Source organism: Hyperoodon ampullatus (genome assembly GCF_949752795.1).
Source record: "Hyperoodon ampullatus genome assembly, chromosome: 6".
Classification (NCBI taxonomy): domain Eukaryota; kingdom Metazoa; phylum Chordata; class Mammalia; order Artiodactyla; family Ziphiidae; genus Hyperoodon; species Hyperoodon ampullatus.
In genome coordinates this window covers 61,522,232-61,540,346 of record NC_136919.1, presented here as the reverse complement: position 1 = coordinate 61,540,346, position 18,115 = coordinate 61,522,232, and the positions used below count along the sequence as shown (strand labels likewise).

Genomic DNA, 18,115 nt, shown 5'->3' with positions numbered 1-18,115 from the left:
GAGTGTGTGTGTGTGTGTGTGTGTGAGAGAGAGAGAGAGAGAGCAGGGAAGACGGGTGGGGGAGAAAAAAACATGAATGAATGAAATGCCCACAGGTCCAATGAAACTACTGAGGAAAATAAGGATGTTTCAATAATAGTCTCCACTGCTTATCACAAAACTAATTATATGACACACATTTTTGCTAGCTTGCCAGACAAGGGACAAAGGAAAGGAAAAATAAGATAGTGCTGCTTTTTAGGTAGGGAAATGGAAGGAGTACCAAAATCTTGAGCAATTTCCTCATCTATTAACTGTTAATTGTGGATATTTAGAGGCATTATTATTTGTTGCTAGGAGCACTGGACACAGTATCCTCATACTAGGGATGGCAGTAGCTCTTTCACAAGGTGGATGACAGAATGAAGTGAGGTAGTGTGGTGAGTACCCTGAAAAGTATGAAGTACTTTTGGAAGTGCTAGTGGTATTGTCACTAATAAGAATAGTACTGTACTCTATCCATTTCATAAATTAATTAGTTAAGGAAAAGGTAAAAGAGGGAAATATCCATTTAGTTGTAACTGTCCATTTTGTGAATGTCATTTGCATTGCGTTGACATGCTTTAATCCCTGCTTCTGTCACTGGGCACATACCAGGGTGCTGGAACTGTCTAAATATCTTTTTGTTGTCCTCTCTTTCCTACTGCCTTGTAGAATTTGCGAGTTTGGAATGATGTTCTTATTTGATCACATGCTTACTAAGAACCTCTGTATGCATAGGGTTTTTTCTGCTGCTAGTGTTATTGCAGAGTATATAGTTAACTCTCGTGGATTCCCTTCTCTCTGTATTTATAAAAGGCTCTCCAGTATGCCTATACTACTTGTTTAGCCAACTTTTCTGTTGTTTAGGTATTAGAGTGGTGATCAGTCATTGGGCCAGGAAAGTTAGACCCAGTCAAGTTGTATACTGGACTATGTAAAACTTGAAAGAAGGAGCCAGAAGTATCTGTGAGCTGGCACCCTGTGTTAGTGATACAAGGTTTACTCACTAGAAATTGTTCATACATTCTCTGATGAGATGTGGTCATTTAAAAAAAAATCTATAGATGGTGAAAAATATAGTCTTTGCTTCTATACCTCTGAGGCAGGGGATGGCCGACATTTTCTCTAAAGGGCCAGATAGTAAATATTTTAGGCTTTGTGGACCATATGGTCTCTGTCTCAACTATTCAACTCTATCCTCATAGCAGGAAAGCAGCCAAAGACATTAGCTAAGTGAGTGGGTGTGGCTGTGTTCCAATAAAACTTTATATACAACAACAGGCGGTGGTCTGGATTTGGTCCCTGGGCTGTAGTGTGCCAACTGCACTCTGCACTCTAGTGCATAGGGTGAAAAATAATGCCTAGGCTGCACTAGTGTATAGGGTGAAAAATAGAATAAAGAGAGAAGGGAAAGCAATAAGGAATCAATGGATGTGGAAGGAAGTACAGAGGAGGAAGTAGGACAAAGGAAGGCAGGGAATGGAAGCATAGTAAAACCTGAACACAGGATGATAAAAGTGGAAGTTACAGGAAATATCGTTGGGATCTGTATATGATGGAAATCTCTCTGGTAAAAAAAGGTTTATTTTGAAATACTGGGGGCCATAATAGATTGGAATGAATAAAATTTTAGGCAGGTCAGGAGTATGATATAAAAGTCCGATTATCAGTTGCTTTTCCCAGGCATTCAAGATTCAGGCATTGTGTACATCTTCTTACACGTGTTCTCAAATGTATCTGAGTTTTTATCAAAACCCTCACTGCTTCGTCCTGGGTATCCTATTGGTAAAAACACAACTAGTACCATATTTCATGAATTTTTAAAAAATTAATTGGAACATTGGGTGCAGAGGGCTTTATAACTGTGCATGATAAAAGATACAGGTCATATTTTGAGAGTTGAGCAGTTTTTCTAAAAATGACTAGTTTAATTTCATAGTTGATGTATCTAGCAGAAATAGTTTTTTGTGTGTTTTGGTAGCAGTACAGAAGATTAGGAGAGATTGGTGGCTTGTGAGAAAACGCTAATCAGAGGACTAGGAACAGTACAGTATGGATCTTAAGAATCACTTAAACCTGGAACTGGATTGTTACAATAAAATAAATATTTCATAATGATGTTTTGGCTTCTTAAAAAGTTTCTTTTTTTAATTTTTGCTATATGCCTCTGTTTTTCTTGTTTCTTATGGCATTATCTTTGAGAAATATCTGCTTTCTGAAAGTATGTAATACAAAAGGGAGAAAGTAAACTGCTCTTTCTAAAAATCAGAAATTTAGGGTGGAGTAATATAGGTATGCTTTTCTTTATTCTTTATCAAAATATGAAACTGTACAGTTTTTATAGAATGTTATAAAAATGTATACAATTTTACAGTTGAGATTTATATTGTGGAATTCTTTGAAAATTTTTATTATATGTTAAAATGAACTGTTAGCTATTTTAAAGTAGAAAAAAATATATAATTTGTTGCTCACATATATAAATAAATCAGAGTAAAAAGGGTATAGCATCTGAATGATAGGATGAATAAGGATGTACTGTAGCAGAGTTAAATGTTGGCTTTTGAAATTATAATTTCAGATTAATTTGAAATTATAATTTAATCCATAGACAGGCGATGATGGTTGTTCTAATCCTAAATTCACACTGAAATCTTTATTTTAAAAGGTGAACCTACTTTTCCCTAGGAAGAGTAGGAAGAAAAATAATTTTATTGTCCTAATATTGTTACTTCAAAATTTTTTTGACAGTAAAGAAATTTACTTTAAATTCTCATTGTTGAAGGACCATTTTTTATCCAGTGGGCAGCATTTCCTAAAGAAATCCCACTTATCTCTTTTCTGCTCTTAGTCACTTTGTTCTCAGCCTGCTGTTCTATTTTTCTTATGAACTAATTTAATGAAACAAGGTGAGAGTCTTTCTACTTACTGTTCTGTGTTGAATCTCTTCCCTCTTATCCTTGTTCACACACTGATATTGAGACTTGCCTTTTGCATTCTTTCTGAACAGTCTCCCCTTTTCGCCCTTTATTTTTCCTGTTCCCTGTCACCTTTCCTTGCTGCTCTTTGCTGCATCGTTATATTTTCACTTGTCCTAGTGTCACTGTTTTGTATTCTTTCAACATGATGCTTTCACTCCCTTTTTCCATTAAAATAAAAGAATTCTTGGACAGTCCTTTATCAAGACTTAAAAAAATCCTTTTCCTTGAAATATTTGGAGACTATTTTAGATGCCTATTTTCAAAGTTTTGATTTAATTTCAAAGTGGGAAAAAATTCTTAAATTTTAGTAGAAATATTTGTGACATTATATCATGGGGCACCATCTCTTGATGGCACTGCCAACATTCAACAGATAATTTATAATTTAATGATAGTTTAACACATGCATGTTATTCAAATAATGTTATAATTATGATGCCCATCATTAGGTTTAGCAATACAACTGCATTTGAGTTTTTTCCTTATCTAATACAAATGCAAAGAATTATTTCATTTGGCAAATTAAATAATGTTGTAGTGAAAATGTTAATTTGACAATAAATCACAGTTTTAAATGCCAGATACCCCAGCTTAATGTTGTTCAGAAAGTTTATTTAGAGAATATAAAATGCGGCTTAGTGTTCCTGTATGTCAGACTTCACAGATGAAGTATGGTGCCTGATATTAATCGGGTTAAAGGACCTCCAGTGCTTGGAGTGTGTTGTGGATTATACCTACATTGCTCATAGCCTCCCCCCCGCCCCCCCTTGCCCATATTAGCAATCTGCTTTTGTACTTTGACATCCAGGATTTCCCTAGTGAATTTTGTCACAGAAAAAAGAGAATCATCAATATCGCAGTTAAACTTGACTTTCAAAGCTAATAGTATCTCATTTGGGGGCTCAAATTTAATAAATTTTCTTTGATTCTGGGTGAGTTTTTAAACATCAAACAATGAATTGGCCAGGGTGCAGTAAAATATTTAGATCTATTGACTGTTGTTCAGAAGGGTAGAAGGCAAAACACTAGTGGTTTGATGTTGATAAATTCTCAGTACCTTAATCCACATTAATGTTTCCTTTTATCTGAGTGCACATTGGTGACAAAAAAAAAAAAAAAGGCAAGAGAAGGTGTCCATACATATAAGATATAAAACCTAAATCATATTTCACAAATGTCTTTGCTTTATTTTGTTAAGTGAGTTAAAAGCATTCTCATCTTAACTGAAGCCTGGAGAATGTTTGTTACAGATAAATATACATTCTGAATTAGGACTCCGGCGTGAATATCATACTCACACTGTTATAGAAATTGCATTATAGTGTATGTTTTACAGCATACACTTTGACATTCACTTATTGACAGAAATTCTTCAGCTCAACTTGAGAGTATAAGGATTTTTATAACTTAGATTAGCACGAATGATGAAAGATGTCATCATGTATTTGCACATGTTTGCTGATTTAAGGAAACCCTATGTAGTATGATAGTTCATTCATAAAGTAAGAAATAATTCAAACAGTTTTACAAGCTGGAATAGAAAAATGAAGGTTGGGATTTCTATCATATATTATTGCCAAGTTACATATGAAATTGCTCAGGTAAAACTAGAGATATAAATACATTTATTTGAGCAATGATAGTTCTCCCCATTCTTGACCTTTGCTACCTCATAAAAACTCATTTTGTCCTGTGGTTTTAAGCTAATTGTATACTATTTATCAAATATATGGTGTCAAAGAAATAATTTTTTAAAACCTATTCAGGTATAAGGAAAGTTAGGAAATATGTATACATATGAAAACTGCTATCATTAAACTGTATGATTGAAGATGAGAGATCACTGGTCTTAAAAGAAAACTAAACTGTGGAATTTTTGAGGCTTTTACTAAGTTTGGAAATTAAAAATGAAAATACATGTTTCTGAGCATTTTCTTGTATCTGTTTATATTTTATAGTGAGTATTTCTCATTTGTCCAGAAGGTGGCAGTGTAATATCAACTGCATGTGATGTAGAGGCTAGCTAGAGAATTGGTGTTTCTCCAATTCTCTATATCTGTGATGTGTTTGTATTGTTACCTTACTGAATACTTAAAATATGGTACAAACGCTACTAATTTTATCCATTATCTTATTTAGAAGTTGTGTGACCAAGTTGGTTTATATGTATTTAATCATTAAGCCTCAAGTTTAATTTAGAGTAAAGAGGGCAAGCAGACCTCTTGCTAGTATATTTTTAAGTCTCCTTGTGTGTTGAGCATATTTGTTTTTATTCTAGAGTACATATTGAAGTTTTCTTTTCAAAGACCTAGTACCTAATAACTATCTTGTTTAATATATATCAGTTAATACCAGTTAAATTAAACATGTTATTAAGAAAGTGAGAATAAGTAGGAGATTACTGTTTATTTTTGATTTTGTGGATGTTTTTTCCTTTCCTTTTTCTTCTGAGGGTGGAACAGTGAAAAAATAATTCAAAACCTCTTGATCAGAAGAGCTCTAGCGACTCTCCTTCCCTCCCTCATTTCAAGCAGGAGGATGCTTTTTCTTCTTAACATTCTCCCCCAGTACTCTGAATTAGAGATTTATTTGCAACGAAAAATCAATTAGTCCTAAATTTATTCATGGATTTCAGGTCCAGCGATCAATGCAAGTCCACTCAGTGGGCTCAAGGGGACCCAGTTCATCCCAGTTAATGTGTCTGAAGGGGAATTACCATTGATGCTATTTTTTTCCCTTTAGGTCAGAGATCAGATCTCGCTGTCACGGACTGCGGCAAGTAGGAATGACTTCACCCTGCAGCTACCCAGACTGCACCTGGAGACCTTTGCAATGGAGGGGCTCAAGGGTGGGCCAGAGGTTGTAGCGTGCCAGGTTAGAGTCTAAATTACATTGTTTGCTACCGAGACACGTAGAAAAAGAAATTGCACTAACTGCGGAGAATGGAAGCCTCAAAGTATTGTGACTAACTTGAAGGAGATGCAAATAATTTTTCCTCATTTTTCTTCTGTCATGTAACACTATATTTCACAAATAATTGTTTTTTTCTTTAAAGCCTAGAACTAGCCAGTTAAATAATCCAGAAAAGTTTTTTATTTTTTACCAAGGAAAAACATGCGGTTTATAGCTAAGTACTGTATCAAAAGAACATACTTTTTGGGCAGCAGAGGACAATAAGATGCTAGGCTGTTATCTCTTTAAGCTAGTCTGAATTTGTAGCTCTTATTGTTTTACAATAAATCACTTTAGATAAAATTATCAGGATAGATATTTGATATTTTTCAGTGTTAATTCCAAAGTATATCCAACATTTCTCAGGTGGCAATTTAATTTCAGCAAATCTAGAACCTAGCTGCACTTTGCATTGAAAAGTATCTTATACTTCAATGTTTAGTTTTAGTGAACTTTGTTATATGTGCCAGCTGGGTTATTTCATTTATAAAACTCAAAGCACCAAATCATAAAACCTCAAATAACTTTAAAATAAACTTAATAAAGATATTTATTTTCAAAAACATTTATTTTCAGATGCTGCAGCTAGCTTTCTATTCTAGGTTACTATTAGGTTATTGTGATCATTTTTCTCCTTAGGATTAAAAATATTTTTTAATCAGACAAACAAAATTTAGTATGTATTTTATTCTCCCTTTAATGCCCAATTTCTTTATTAGAAAAATCTATCGAGATTATGTAAACTATAGGGAACCTGGTAATTCAAAAGAGGTTGTCCTTGTTCAATAGCACCCTAGATTTTTCAACATATTTAAGAGAAATATCTCTTAAAACTCAGTCCCTTTCACATTTTGAGGTTTAAGATAAACTTTTTTCATTCTTCAGTTTATGACCCTGTAAAATTTTAGCTTCGTACAAAATTAACGTCAGTCCAAGTGAGGCTATGTTAATTTTTTCCTACATGCTCCATACCCTAATTTAATTTGTTATTAGTACTCAAATTAGTGCTCAACAAAGAAAAAATGCATGTTGTTTCTTTCATTAGATTGTCCACCAATATATCTAAAACATATGTGTAAAATGAAGCATAAGGCATTTTTATTTTCAGTTACAGGCTAGAATACTGTACCATTATTTAGTACAAGATTAAGATGTACATTTAAAATTTGATTATATTTAAGTACAATATGATTTGAGATTTTTCTAGTGGTTGTAAAGTAATCCTTTGCTTGGTTATCTTAATTTGGAATCTCACAGGGCTTAGTACTTGTCATAATTCACAAATAAAGGCTTCCCCCAAACTCTAGATTGTGGTGATTTGGAAAGAGACTGCTTCTTAGGAATGCCATTTTTTGAGGCAAAGCATGAACTCTATAAGAGTTCTGACATCTGTGAATAACAGGAAGGAAATGGATGGGCTTGTATTTTAAACTACTATCTTTTCCAAGTTCTAATAAAAATAGTTATGTGGGTTGCCAGATACCTAAACACTTGGGTAAATTTTGTATTGACGTGCTGTAACATGCATTGTAGTTTAGTAATATATGTTTTGGTTTAGTATCCTGTGCAGAGAAGAGCACATGATTTGGGCCCTAATAGTGTTTGACACACACACACACACACACACGCACAGGGACACAATTGGTGATATGGAGTACTTTGAGAAGAAAGGCACTGTATTAATTGAAGACCTTAATTATAATAATAACTATAATAATAATAATTATTATTATTATTATAAGTGCCATTTTAGTGAGCACTTACTGTGTAACAGGTATCATGCTTAGCTGTTTAAATAAATGATCTCAGTTAATTCTCACAATGGACCTGTCAAATAGATGGCATTATTTCCATTTTACAATTGAAAACAACAACTATAGCAGGTAACTCTCCTCAGATCAACAGCAGGTAAATGGTAAGGCCTAGAGTCTGGGTTTAAGTCTGGGTGTATTTGACTGCAAAGCCTGAACTGGTAAAATCTGACAGTAAAAATCTAGATGCCTGTGTTAAATGGTAAGAGTGAAACCTTTGAAATCTACAGTGGAGTTTTTCTTCCATTTACAAAGTATACATTATGCATCTGAGTATGATGTAGGTCATAGTTTATGCTGTATTGTGGACAAATTCACAGATACAAAATTGTGTTTCCATTTGACGGGCTAATATTATAGAACTCTACTTTTCACCTTTTTGCAGTTTGTAAATATATATATTTATGCTAAGTGTGGCTACATATTTAGGAACTCAGTATTTGTTTAACTTTGTGCTGCGTGCTGATGAAGCAGACTACTCAAAGCGTGCACAGCTTTCGATTATGATGAGGGGAGGACCACTATGCAGGATGTGGTAGTGTCTGAATTATTTGGCCAACATATACAACCATCATTTAGAGCGGTAGGAGCTGAAGTTTTCCTAGACAGCCACTGTCTGTCTTTCCCAAAGGGGCAAGCTTTATTATAGGTATAATCCTTGATGGAAGGAAGACCAATGAGCATGACTGAAAGTTGAAGAGGATGAGTGGATTACCTTATCTCTCTGTACCCAGAAGAGCATGTGACTGATACTCTTCTACAGGAGATAATTCAGTTCATCTAGTCTCTGCGATCTGCTAGCTTTTAACCCTGATTTCCTTATCTACAACAAAGTGTAATGCTAACAATTTCTCAGGCTTGTAGTAAGTTTGAATGAGGCAATGCATGTAAAGCAGAGAGCACAGTGCCCAGCACAAAGAAAGCAGACAGCGCATGGTGGCTCTTATTACTGTGACCAGTATGGGAAACATTGTAAAGATGAAGTAAGCAACAGTAGCTTGATTTTATTACTTTTGAGGGGTGTGTGTGGGTGGTTTTGTTTTTAAAGAAATGGTTACTTAGAATCTTTTCTCTATATCTTTCCATTTGTTTTCTTCAGTCTTTCTTGTTTCTTCAAAAGCTTCAAATAATTTTGATTAAGATCAACTGTAGCTCCCTATTTACTTTTCCTTGTTACTTGATGTTCCAGTGAGGCCATGTCGCCAACGTAACCCCTGTTTAAGCTCCTATGGCAAGTTTAGAACTATTATACCTGGGCTTTTATCTCCTAAATAACAGCATATTAGTCTACTAGGATACTGGAAAAAAATAAAACACCTAGATTAGACAAGTTAGCTTTAGCTGAAAAGCCCAGTACAGTGTGAATGCAGAGGACTTTGTAAGAAAAAATATTCTGCCCATACTTTATAAAGATACCTGTTACTCATTGTCTTATACTTTGAATTGTGTTTTTTCAATAATTATGATATGTGATGCTTTTAATATCTGGAAAATATTAGCAGGCATCCAATAAATGTTTGTGCCTCCATTCCCATTCAACAATAAACAACACAGAACAATATCAATATTGATATTATTGAGTGCTTATTCTATACCAGTTACTGTGCTAAGCACCTTACATTTACTCTCTCATTTAATCCCTGCAACATCCCTATGAATAATAGGTGCTCTGCTTTTATCTATTTTACAAAGGAAGAAGCTGAAGTTTACTGAGATGAAGTAAATTGCTAAAGGTCACATATCCAGTGAGTAGGGTGCACTGGTCCATTCATTCTTTTAATCATGCCTTTCTGCCTTTTGTAAACCATGGCATAGTGTTGTGTGTGTGTGTGTGTGTGTGTGTGTGTGTGTGTGTTTTAGGGTAGCTGAGAGGAAAAAAGAATAAAGGTAGGGTCTCTCTATAAAATACAATTTCGTTTGTGAGGAGATCATAGCGAGAATAGAAATCCAAAAGAGATTAATGGGGAAAGTTACTTAAACTGTGTATTTCAGCCTCTTCATCTATAAAATGAAAATAATAGAAGTTTCTAACTAAGTGTGACTATTGAGTGGGTTAATCCACCTGAAGTGCTTAGAATAGTGACAGGTACATTGTAAACACTCACTATTTATTAGCTCTCCACTAACATGAAAGGTCATGAGACCAGGAACTTGGTTTTGTTCACTGATGCATCATCAGAGCTCAGAACCCTGCCTCACATAGAAGAGGCCCTCAGTATGTATGGGTGAATTAATACTTGATTTCAGACACTGGTCAAGGTGCCTTAGGAAGCTGCTGTGCCTAAGTTGTGCACGCCTTTAAGAGACTTGGGATCAATTTTTTTTTTTAACTTCTAAACCCACTTCATTTAAAAGGAAAAGTCCCCCGAACCATCTCATAAAAGTGTTTAAGGCTTAGTGCACAATAACTATACCTCTGGAAATGTAGTATATTTTATAAATATATGTTTATAAACACTTCATTAGAAAGGCTTCGTTGTGAAACCATTTATTTATGAAGATTTTAAACAAGAATCTTTACCGTAAATCCAGTAATCCTTTAATCACCCGTAACCTAACCATGTTATTACAAAGTCCTTACTTGGTGTGGTTGTTTGTTATGTGTTATACCCGCAACTTTTGGGATACCATGTTTTTTTACATTTAACTTATTTTCCAGGCATAGAAATTTCTTCCAGCTATTTTGTTGTATTTATAAAGTTAAATCATAAAAGGGCATCTTGAAGGGATTTTTTTTTTTTAATATAGAGAAGGAACAAATACCTTGTACCTAAGTACCTAAACTGTCAGGGAATAAAAATATCAAGAATCACTCTTAATAATTTTTCACATGTGTTCCCAGTTACACTGCTTAATGCAGCAGCCTTCTAATTGTTGTATAAGAAATGTCTTCATTTGGGCATAGTTAGAAGTTAAAGAAATGTTAGGCAGTTTTACTTGAAATCTTGTATTATGTAGATATTTTCTTCTTCAAGTTATTCCATCCCCATAAGTGAATTTTCAGATCTCTGATTATTTTTTAAAACATGAAAATTAGCCATTTTAAATGGAAATATTGCTAAATATGTAGAATACTAAATATGTAAAATTGCCCAGTTGTCCCTGAAAGACTAGATGACTTCTATTAGTTCTTTAGTTTCCTTTTTAAAGTATGGTTCTTTATTTTCTGATACTAAAAGAAAGTTTTACCTTCTTTTTATAGTTCAGGTCTTCCCTTATTTTCAGATGTCCATTCTCACTGGGTTCCTAATTTACAGAGTTGTCAGGGTTTAGTCTAAGAGTCTCCATGGTGAAGTAAAGAGAATATATTTTGTGACAGCTGTATGTCTCATAGATATTCCTTTTCATTTATTTCTGGGTCCATGACTGTGGTTTGAATGTTTGACATTATTGGAAATCTGACCTTTTTGGTAAATGGGGTCATTTTTGTAATAAGGGATCGAGAAGATTTTGGGGTTATCTAAAGTTGTTATCAATGAGTGTGCAATTCTCTCTCTTTTTTTTTTTTTTTTTTGCGGTACGCGGCCTCTCACTGTTGTGGCCTCTCCCATTGCGGAGCACAGGCTCCGGACGCGCAGGCTCAGCAGCCATGGCTCACGGGCCCAGCCGCTCCGCGGCATGTGGGATCTTCCCGTACCGGGGCACGAACCCGTGTCCCCTGCATCGGCAGGCGGACTCTCAACCACTGCGCCACCAAGGAAGCCCTGCAATTCTCCTTAAATTCATAAATCAAAATATCTTTTAAATTAAAAAACATAAAATGATTTTAGAATTCAGTTGTGGCATCAAAGAGAATGTTGAAATGCTACCTTTTTCAAAGGCTGGAAAGTGCTTCCCAGGGAAGACCTGTTTATTAGGCGAAAACAATTAGCTGGAAAAATCATATAGTTCATCTGAGAATAAAGACATTTTGATGGAAAAATGCCATCCTTTGTCTCATCTAGCTGCTTGACAGCTGTAATCTCCAGTTCCACAGAACAAAAATTGTGCCAGTGAGGAATCTAAATGTCCAGGATTTGAGGCTTACCTCAAGGATGAATATAAGAATTAGTGCATTTGTTTTTCATGTTGACACCAGGAAGAATAAATGGCACTTCCTGAAGTAATGTTGTCAGAGAAAATATTTTTGTTATTTGCTAGTTAAAATTTTAGAATTCTACTCTGAAGATTTGATAATACACAAGCATACATTAAGTTTCTTCAAAACTTGCTGGTACTAGAGCTGTGAGCAATGCTAAATAAAACAAAATATAAAGAGAAGTAAGATGTTAATGTGTACAGAAGGACTAATTTTAGGGTGTGTTGCAAATTGGGACAACAGTGATTAAATAATAGCATAACAGCATTTAAACATTGATTTATAGTCATTGTGAGTTACACCTTGTTGTCCTGAATCTGTATCTTCTCCTAAGGTTTCAGGACGTTTTAGTTTCCATTGACCAGGAAGACTTTGCTAGAAATTTAACCTCGCCCATCAGTCGTTATTAGAGCAGTTCCGGTATTATCACCTAAGTCCTCTCACTCTCCCTGCCTCCCTTCCTCCTCCCTTCCCTTCCTCTGCCTATTTGATTTGCATTTTTTCTCTTTTTTTGGTGGTGATGATGGTGGTGGTGGAGGGCGTAGGGGGGCGCATCAAACAGAATTTTAGGGCAGAATCTTTTTTTTTTTTTTTTTTTTTGCATTACGTGGGCTTCCCACTGCTGCGGCCTCCCCCGTTGTGGAGCACAGGCTCCGGACACGCAGGCCCAGCAACCACGGCTCACGGGCCCAGCCGCTCCGCGGCACGCGGGGTCCTCCCGGACCGGGGCACGAACCCGTGTCCCCTGCATCGGCAGGCGGACTCTCAACCACTGCACCACCAGGGAAGCCCTAGGGCAGAATCTTGAGAATAAAAATGTAGAATTATGCTTTTTGGTCCAGATATTTTACCAGGTGATATATGCTACCATTATTTTCTTAATCCCCATATTTTATTTCAAAAGACTTGTTGTAAAAAAAAAAAAACCCGTATTTTTCTTTGTATCTGTTGTTAAAACATAGTCTTGGGCATTAAGTGATAGCTAAGATTTCTAAAAAAGAAAAAATCTGTTAAGGCTAGGAGTGCTAAAAAGTTTTTTTTAAATGTTTAGCTGATAGGACATTTTACATCTTGGATCATGGGTTTTATTTCAGGTTAGTGGTGGTCTGAAACAGCAGTTTTGTTCTGTTTCTTTTCCTGTTGGGACTTTAATCTCTCTTTGCCTTTTGAAAATGACAGGATGACAGATGAGGGCAAGGAAATGCATCTGTATAAAGCTTCTGCTACACAGAATCTTATACTGAGGAATCTAGTGACTCCCTACTCCTTAACTCAGCTGAAAATATTCACGAATTATTCCCTGTGGGAGTGACCTGGCATCAGTGATCTGAACTGACACTAAGTAAAATCTGGTAGGAATTATTTAAAATAAAGCCTTGTTTTTTCTAGTTTTTACAAATCATTTCTTCCTTTGTTTATTATAAGGAAGAATAATTTGGAAGAAAATAAATTCATAGCAGAGTCACTATCACAGAAGGTTGAAGAGGTTATACAACTTTACCAGAAAGTAATAGGATTAGCCACAGAAAAGATGGAATCCTTTACCTGTAGACACAAATTACACAGGTAACAGGAATTCTCATTATTTTATCCAGTTGTTGTCTTGTCTTTTTCTCATGGAAAACAACATTGTCCTTTCTTGTGAAGGATGAATATGAATTATCATCCTTGTGGTGCTGAGTGCAACTGGAGTTTTATCCTAGAATCACTGTCTGTGAGCTTTCGGCCCTTAATTCTTCTGGTGCATCACCTTGTCATCTGTAACATGAAGATGATGATAATTGCCCTGCTGCATCTTGGGGCAGTTGTGAGGATCACATGACATGGATGAAAAAACTTTGGAAATTAAACAGCACTAATAGGTAGTTTTTAAATGATTTTCCTTTAAATATTTGGCTTGTAAACATTCCTTGATCAGGTGTAGACTCGCTTAGTTTTCAATCTCAGGATGAGATTTTTGCCCTTCTAAAAGAAAAGCAAGTAAATCAGATGATGGAGGAGTTGGCAACCATGAATCTGTGCAATTTTCTGAATGTCACTGAGTTTGCTGGAAACGTTATGTTGATCAGAATGGGAATTTGGAAGAGATAAAATAACTGTGTCTGCTGGGGAAGAGGCAAGCAATGTAGTATTGGAGAAAGCCTACGTGGAGAGTCAGAATGCCTGGATTGAAGTCCTGGCTCTGTAATGTAACCATCTTGGCAGGTCACTCAACAGCCCTGAGCCCCCTATTTCCTCATCTTTAAATGGAGGTGGTGAAGCCTGTCTTGCTTTCACTCATGGGGTTGTGGGGAGATCAGGTGAGATAATGTAATGTGGGGAGATCAAGAGAGATAAGGTGCTTTTTATATTGTAAAATGCTAAATTAATATAAATTATGTTGGACTGAACGGCAAACAGGCCTGTGTTTCAGGAAAAGTAACCTAAGGACGTTGAGGAATGTTTTAGTGTTTTGACTCTTGGAGACTTTTGACTGATGACCTGTTTGATACAGGTTTCACTTTAGTAGCAACATGTGCAATAAAAAGAACAAAATGTTCCACAACTCTAGTGTTTTCTTACAGCTCAGTATAAAGCCATTGCTAACACTTTGGTGAATGTTCACCATATACTTCTATTTGAATAATTATTTTTTAAAGTAATTCAAGCATTACTACTGTCTTCATATGTCCTTTTAACTCATTTTGTTGCCTTTATTTATACCATATGATTTTTTTTTTTTGGACTTCAAATTCCAACTCTGGAAAGTGACAATATTTGCCTGTATGTGAAATGTTTGAGACACACCTAGTTAAAAACAAAGAAACAAAAGCACAAAACATATGAAAGTACAGAGCATTTTATTTTTAGTTACAATTTTCGGTTCTAGGTACCTCAAAGCAGAAAAGCTCCTGAATGATAGAACATCATTTCTTTGCCATTAATGTTAAGAGGCAAAAACTAAATCTCAAACTTGACCCTTTCTCTGTCTTTTTTTTTTTTCATTTTTGAAGCCTATTTAAGTATAACCCTACTCGATAATACCTTTTAATGCTTATTATTGAGAGAATGAAGCTTTCTTTATCTTTTTTTTTTTCATTTTTGAAGCCTATTTAAGTATAACCCTACTCGATAATACCTTTTAATGCTTATTATTGAGAGAGTGAAGCCTGTGAGCACTTGAACTTTCAAGGGCTACAACAGAATTGCTCTTCATTTTAGCTACTTGGACAAAAAACAGTGTTTGATGGACTGCCTAGGTGAAGACCTGGGAAAGGAAGGGTTATCTACAAATTGAGTGAGTTTATTATGGCTTAGTGATTTGCTGATTGATTTCATTTGCTGTCAGTTAAGGCTCTCTTAATGTCAGTTTTCTTTGAATAATGCCTTGAAATAAAGACCAATGAAGTTCTTCAGATTGATGCCGCTTATATAAACTGACCCTGATCTGCCCTATTCTACATGACAATTTAAGTGATGGCGTTTAGAGGAGAATACAGCAATGAATATGCAACTTAAGGATTAAGGGAAATGCAGTAAATCATTCAGTCTAAAACTAGGTACAAAACTAATTTCTTGTAATGATTCCACAGATGCCTTAAGTTTTATTAAACAGACTATTATCAGTCACAAGAGTGTATGTGTGTGTGTGGTGGGGGGTGTGTGTAGGTAGAGACAGACAGACAGAGGGACAGAAATAGAGGATTGAATTGAAAAAGAGAACTAAAAGTGATCTTAAATCTTTTCAAATTATAGTAAATCTTCCTCTCCCCACTTACGTAAACTTGGAGTTGTCAGAATCATGGTTTAAAAAATATTTTATCTGAGGTTGTATAAGTGCTGTATATTAAGTCACCAATGAAACATAGGGTAATTTTGAAGCTTTAAATGCTTTTCAGTTTCAGAGCCTTCTAGTAAAGTGCTAGTAGCTTCTTTTTTTTTCTTTCAATGGCCAAAAATTTCATAGTGCTGATTAAAAAGAGGTGTAACTTTTGTGGGAAAGACTAACTTAAGAAGTAACTCGCTGAGGAAACTGTGAAATACTAATATCTTAATATCTCTTCTGAGTGAGGGCTATTTCACCCCACAGACCCCAGGTAGATTTTCTCTGTGGAGTGTATGACATTGCTTCTGTGTTGCAGAGCAATATTTTTGTCTGGAGTATATTTTATAATGCATATTAATCACAGTGAACCTGACTTGGTATAACTTCATTAAGATTAAAAGGGCAACATAGAAAACAGAGCACTAAGGTGAAGAAAGCTCCTGGGTTCTGTGCCAGTGGTAGGAGGTTTAGCAAAGTGGCATATCATAAGCCTAAGTGATATCTGTGACATATTTAAAAGAGGCCCACGTTGTATATTTGCAAATAAGGCTTAAAAAAGTCCTCAAACCTTAGGTCTTTGGTTGAATGATTATCTGGTAGAATGATTTACCTACAACATGTAAAATTTAGAAGAAACTCCATGTTTTTAATCCTTCTAAAATTGAGAAGGAAATCAAGATTAAAATAAAGTATGCAGCTTCACCTTGTATATTTATTAAGTTATATCATAGGAAAAAATAGAAAAAAAGAATATGAGACACTTAGCATGGGGACTTACACAAAGCCCTCAAAAGATAGCAGTTAAGATTATTACTGTTAAGACAGTGTGTGTGAGTTGAGGGATGTTATGATTCTTCATCAGTGAGAAGGGATTCTTTGAAAGTTTTGGGTGTCTCACGTTATTACCAAGTTTTTGATTACAGCACATGAAGAGGTTAAATGACTTCTCTTTAGCACTGAGTGGTAGGTAGCAATAAAATGCTCTGAAAACTGGTAACTCGGAGGCAAAACTTGACCTGAACTAATTTTGTGACAAAGCCTGGGAAGAGCTGTGGCTCAGCTTATACCCCTCAGTGTGATCATTCCAAGGTTTTGCTGTAAAATGTATTTGATTAGACTGTGTTGCCCCACATCCCAACTAGAGTGTTAATATACGGTATATGCTCCATATTTCCAAAATCCGAAAAATCCCAAGTTCCAAAACACATCTCGTTCCGAGGTTTCAGATTGGGATTGTGGGAACTGTATCAACATTATAAAACATTTCCCACCAAAATAACACATGTTACTGCTTCAATGAAAGACTTGTGTTTTTCTTATAGTGAGGCACATTCAGCCCATGGCATGTATTCTTAGGTGAAATTTGAATTTAATATCTAGTATCTTGTGTTTTATGTTTTGAGCCTTAAAGGAATCATGTAGTTTGTGCCCCCTAAAAACTCAGAGACTTCAACAATTGTGTTGTTATAGGCTAATCAGATATAGCTCTAATAGCCTTTACTTTGCTCAAGTCTGATCATGTTTGGAAACTAAAGGCATGTTTCAGTTCCATGTGCGTAGGAGTCTCCTGAGACATTCTTTCAAGGCCCCTTCCTTTTTATATTCTGAAAGCGGAATGGATGAAATTCCTGGTCACATAAACTGCTTATCTTTTCTTGCATATCCTTCTAATTTGTTCCCACTGGGTAAGGTAATGCAGACTCTTGAAGGGTCTGAAGAAACCGGCTTTCCTAGAGTCTAGGCACACTCTAGGTAAGGAGAGCGAGGTAACTGGGAGCGAGGAGTCTTAGCAACCAGGATGGCCTTTGTTGTTTTGTTTTTTAATCTATTTATTTATTTATTTTTGGCTGCATTGGGTCTTCATTGCTGTGCGCAGGCTTTCCCTAGTTGTGGCGAGCGGGGGCTGCTCTTCATTGCAGTGCACGGGCTTCTCATTGCGGTGTCTTCTCTTGTTGCAGAGCATGGGCTCTAGGCGCGCGGGCTTCAGTACTTGTGGGACGAGGGCTCAGTAGTTGTGGCTCACGGGCCCAACCGCTCCGCAGCATGTGGGATCTTCCCAAACCGGGGCATGAACCCGTGTCCCCTGCATCGGCAGGCGGACTCTCAACCACTGTGCCACCAGGGAAGCCCGGCAGGTGGATTCTTAACCACTGCGCCATCAGGGAAACCCCAGGGTGGCCTTTGAGCCAAAGTTTTCTAGTTATTCTAGAGGGAAAATGGAAATATCATTTGAGAGTATTTATTGATTTATTGTATTGGTTATAGCTTTATTTTTTATTTTTCCAGTTTTATTGAGATATAATTGACATACAGCACTGTATAAGTTTAAGGTGTACCGCATAATTTGACTTACATGTAGTGTTGTGAAACGATTGCAGCAATTAGTTTAGTTAACATCCATCATCTCATATACAAAAAAAAAAGAAAAAAAAAGTTTTTCTCTTTGTGATGAGAACTTTGGATTTAC

General features: G+C 35.8%; 1 protein-coding gene across 3 annotated transcripts in view; it reads left to right on the top strand.

Moving 5' to 3' along the window:
* CCDC171 (coiled-coil domain containing 171) overlaps nucleotides 1-18,115 on the top strand; it is a gene marked incomplete at both ends in the record, with an annotated part of 355,055 nt that overhangs the window by 266,073 nt on the left and 70,867 nt on the right. For all 3 annotated transcript variants that reach the window (XM_079707044.1, XM_079707043.1, XM_079707042.1), the window contains one exon: nucleotides 5,745-5,876. In XM_079707044.1, the coding sequence (XP_079563170.1) occupies nucleotides 5,745-5,876 (132 nt within the window). The remainder of the gene's footprint in view (nucleotides 1-5,744; nucleotides 5,877-18,115) is intronic.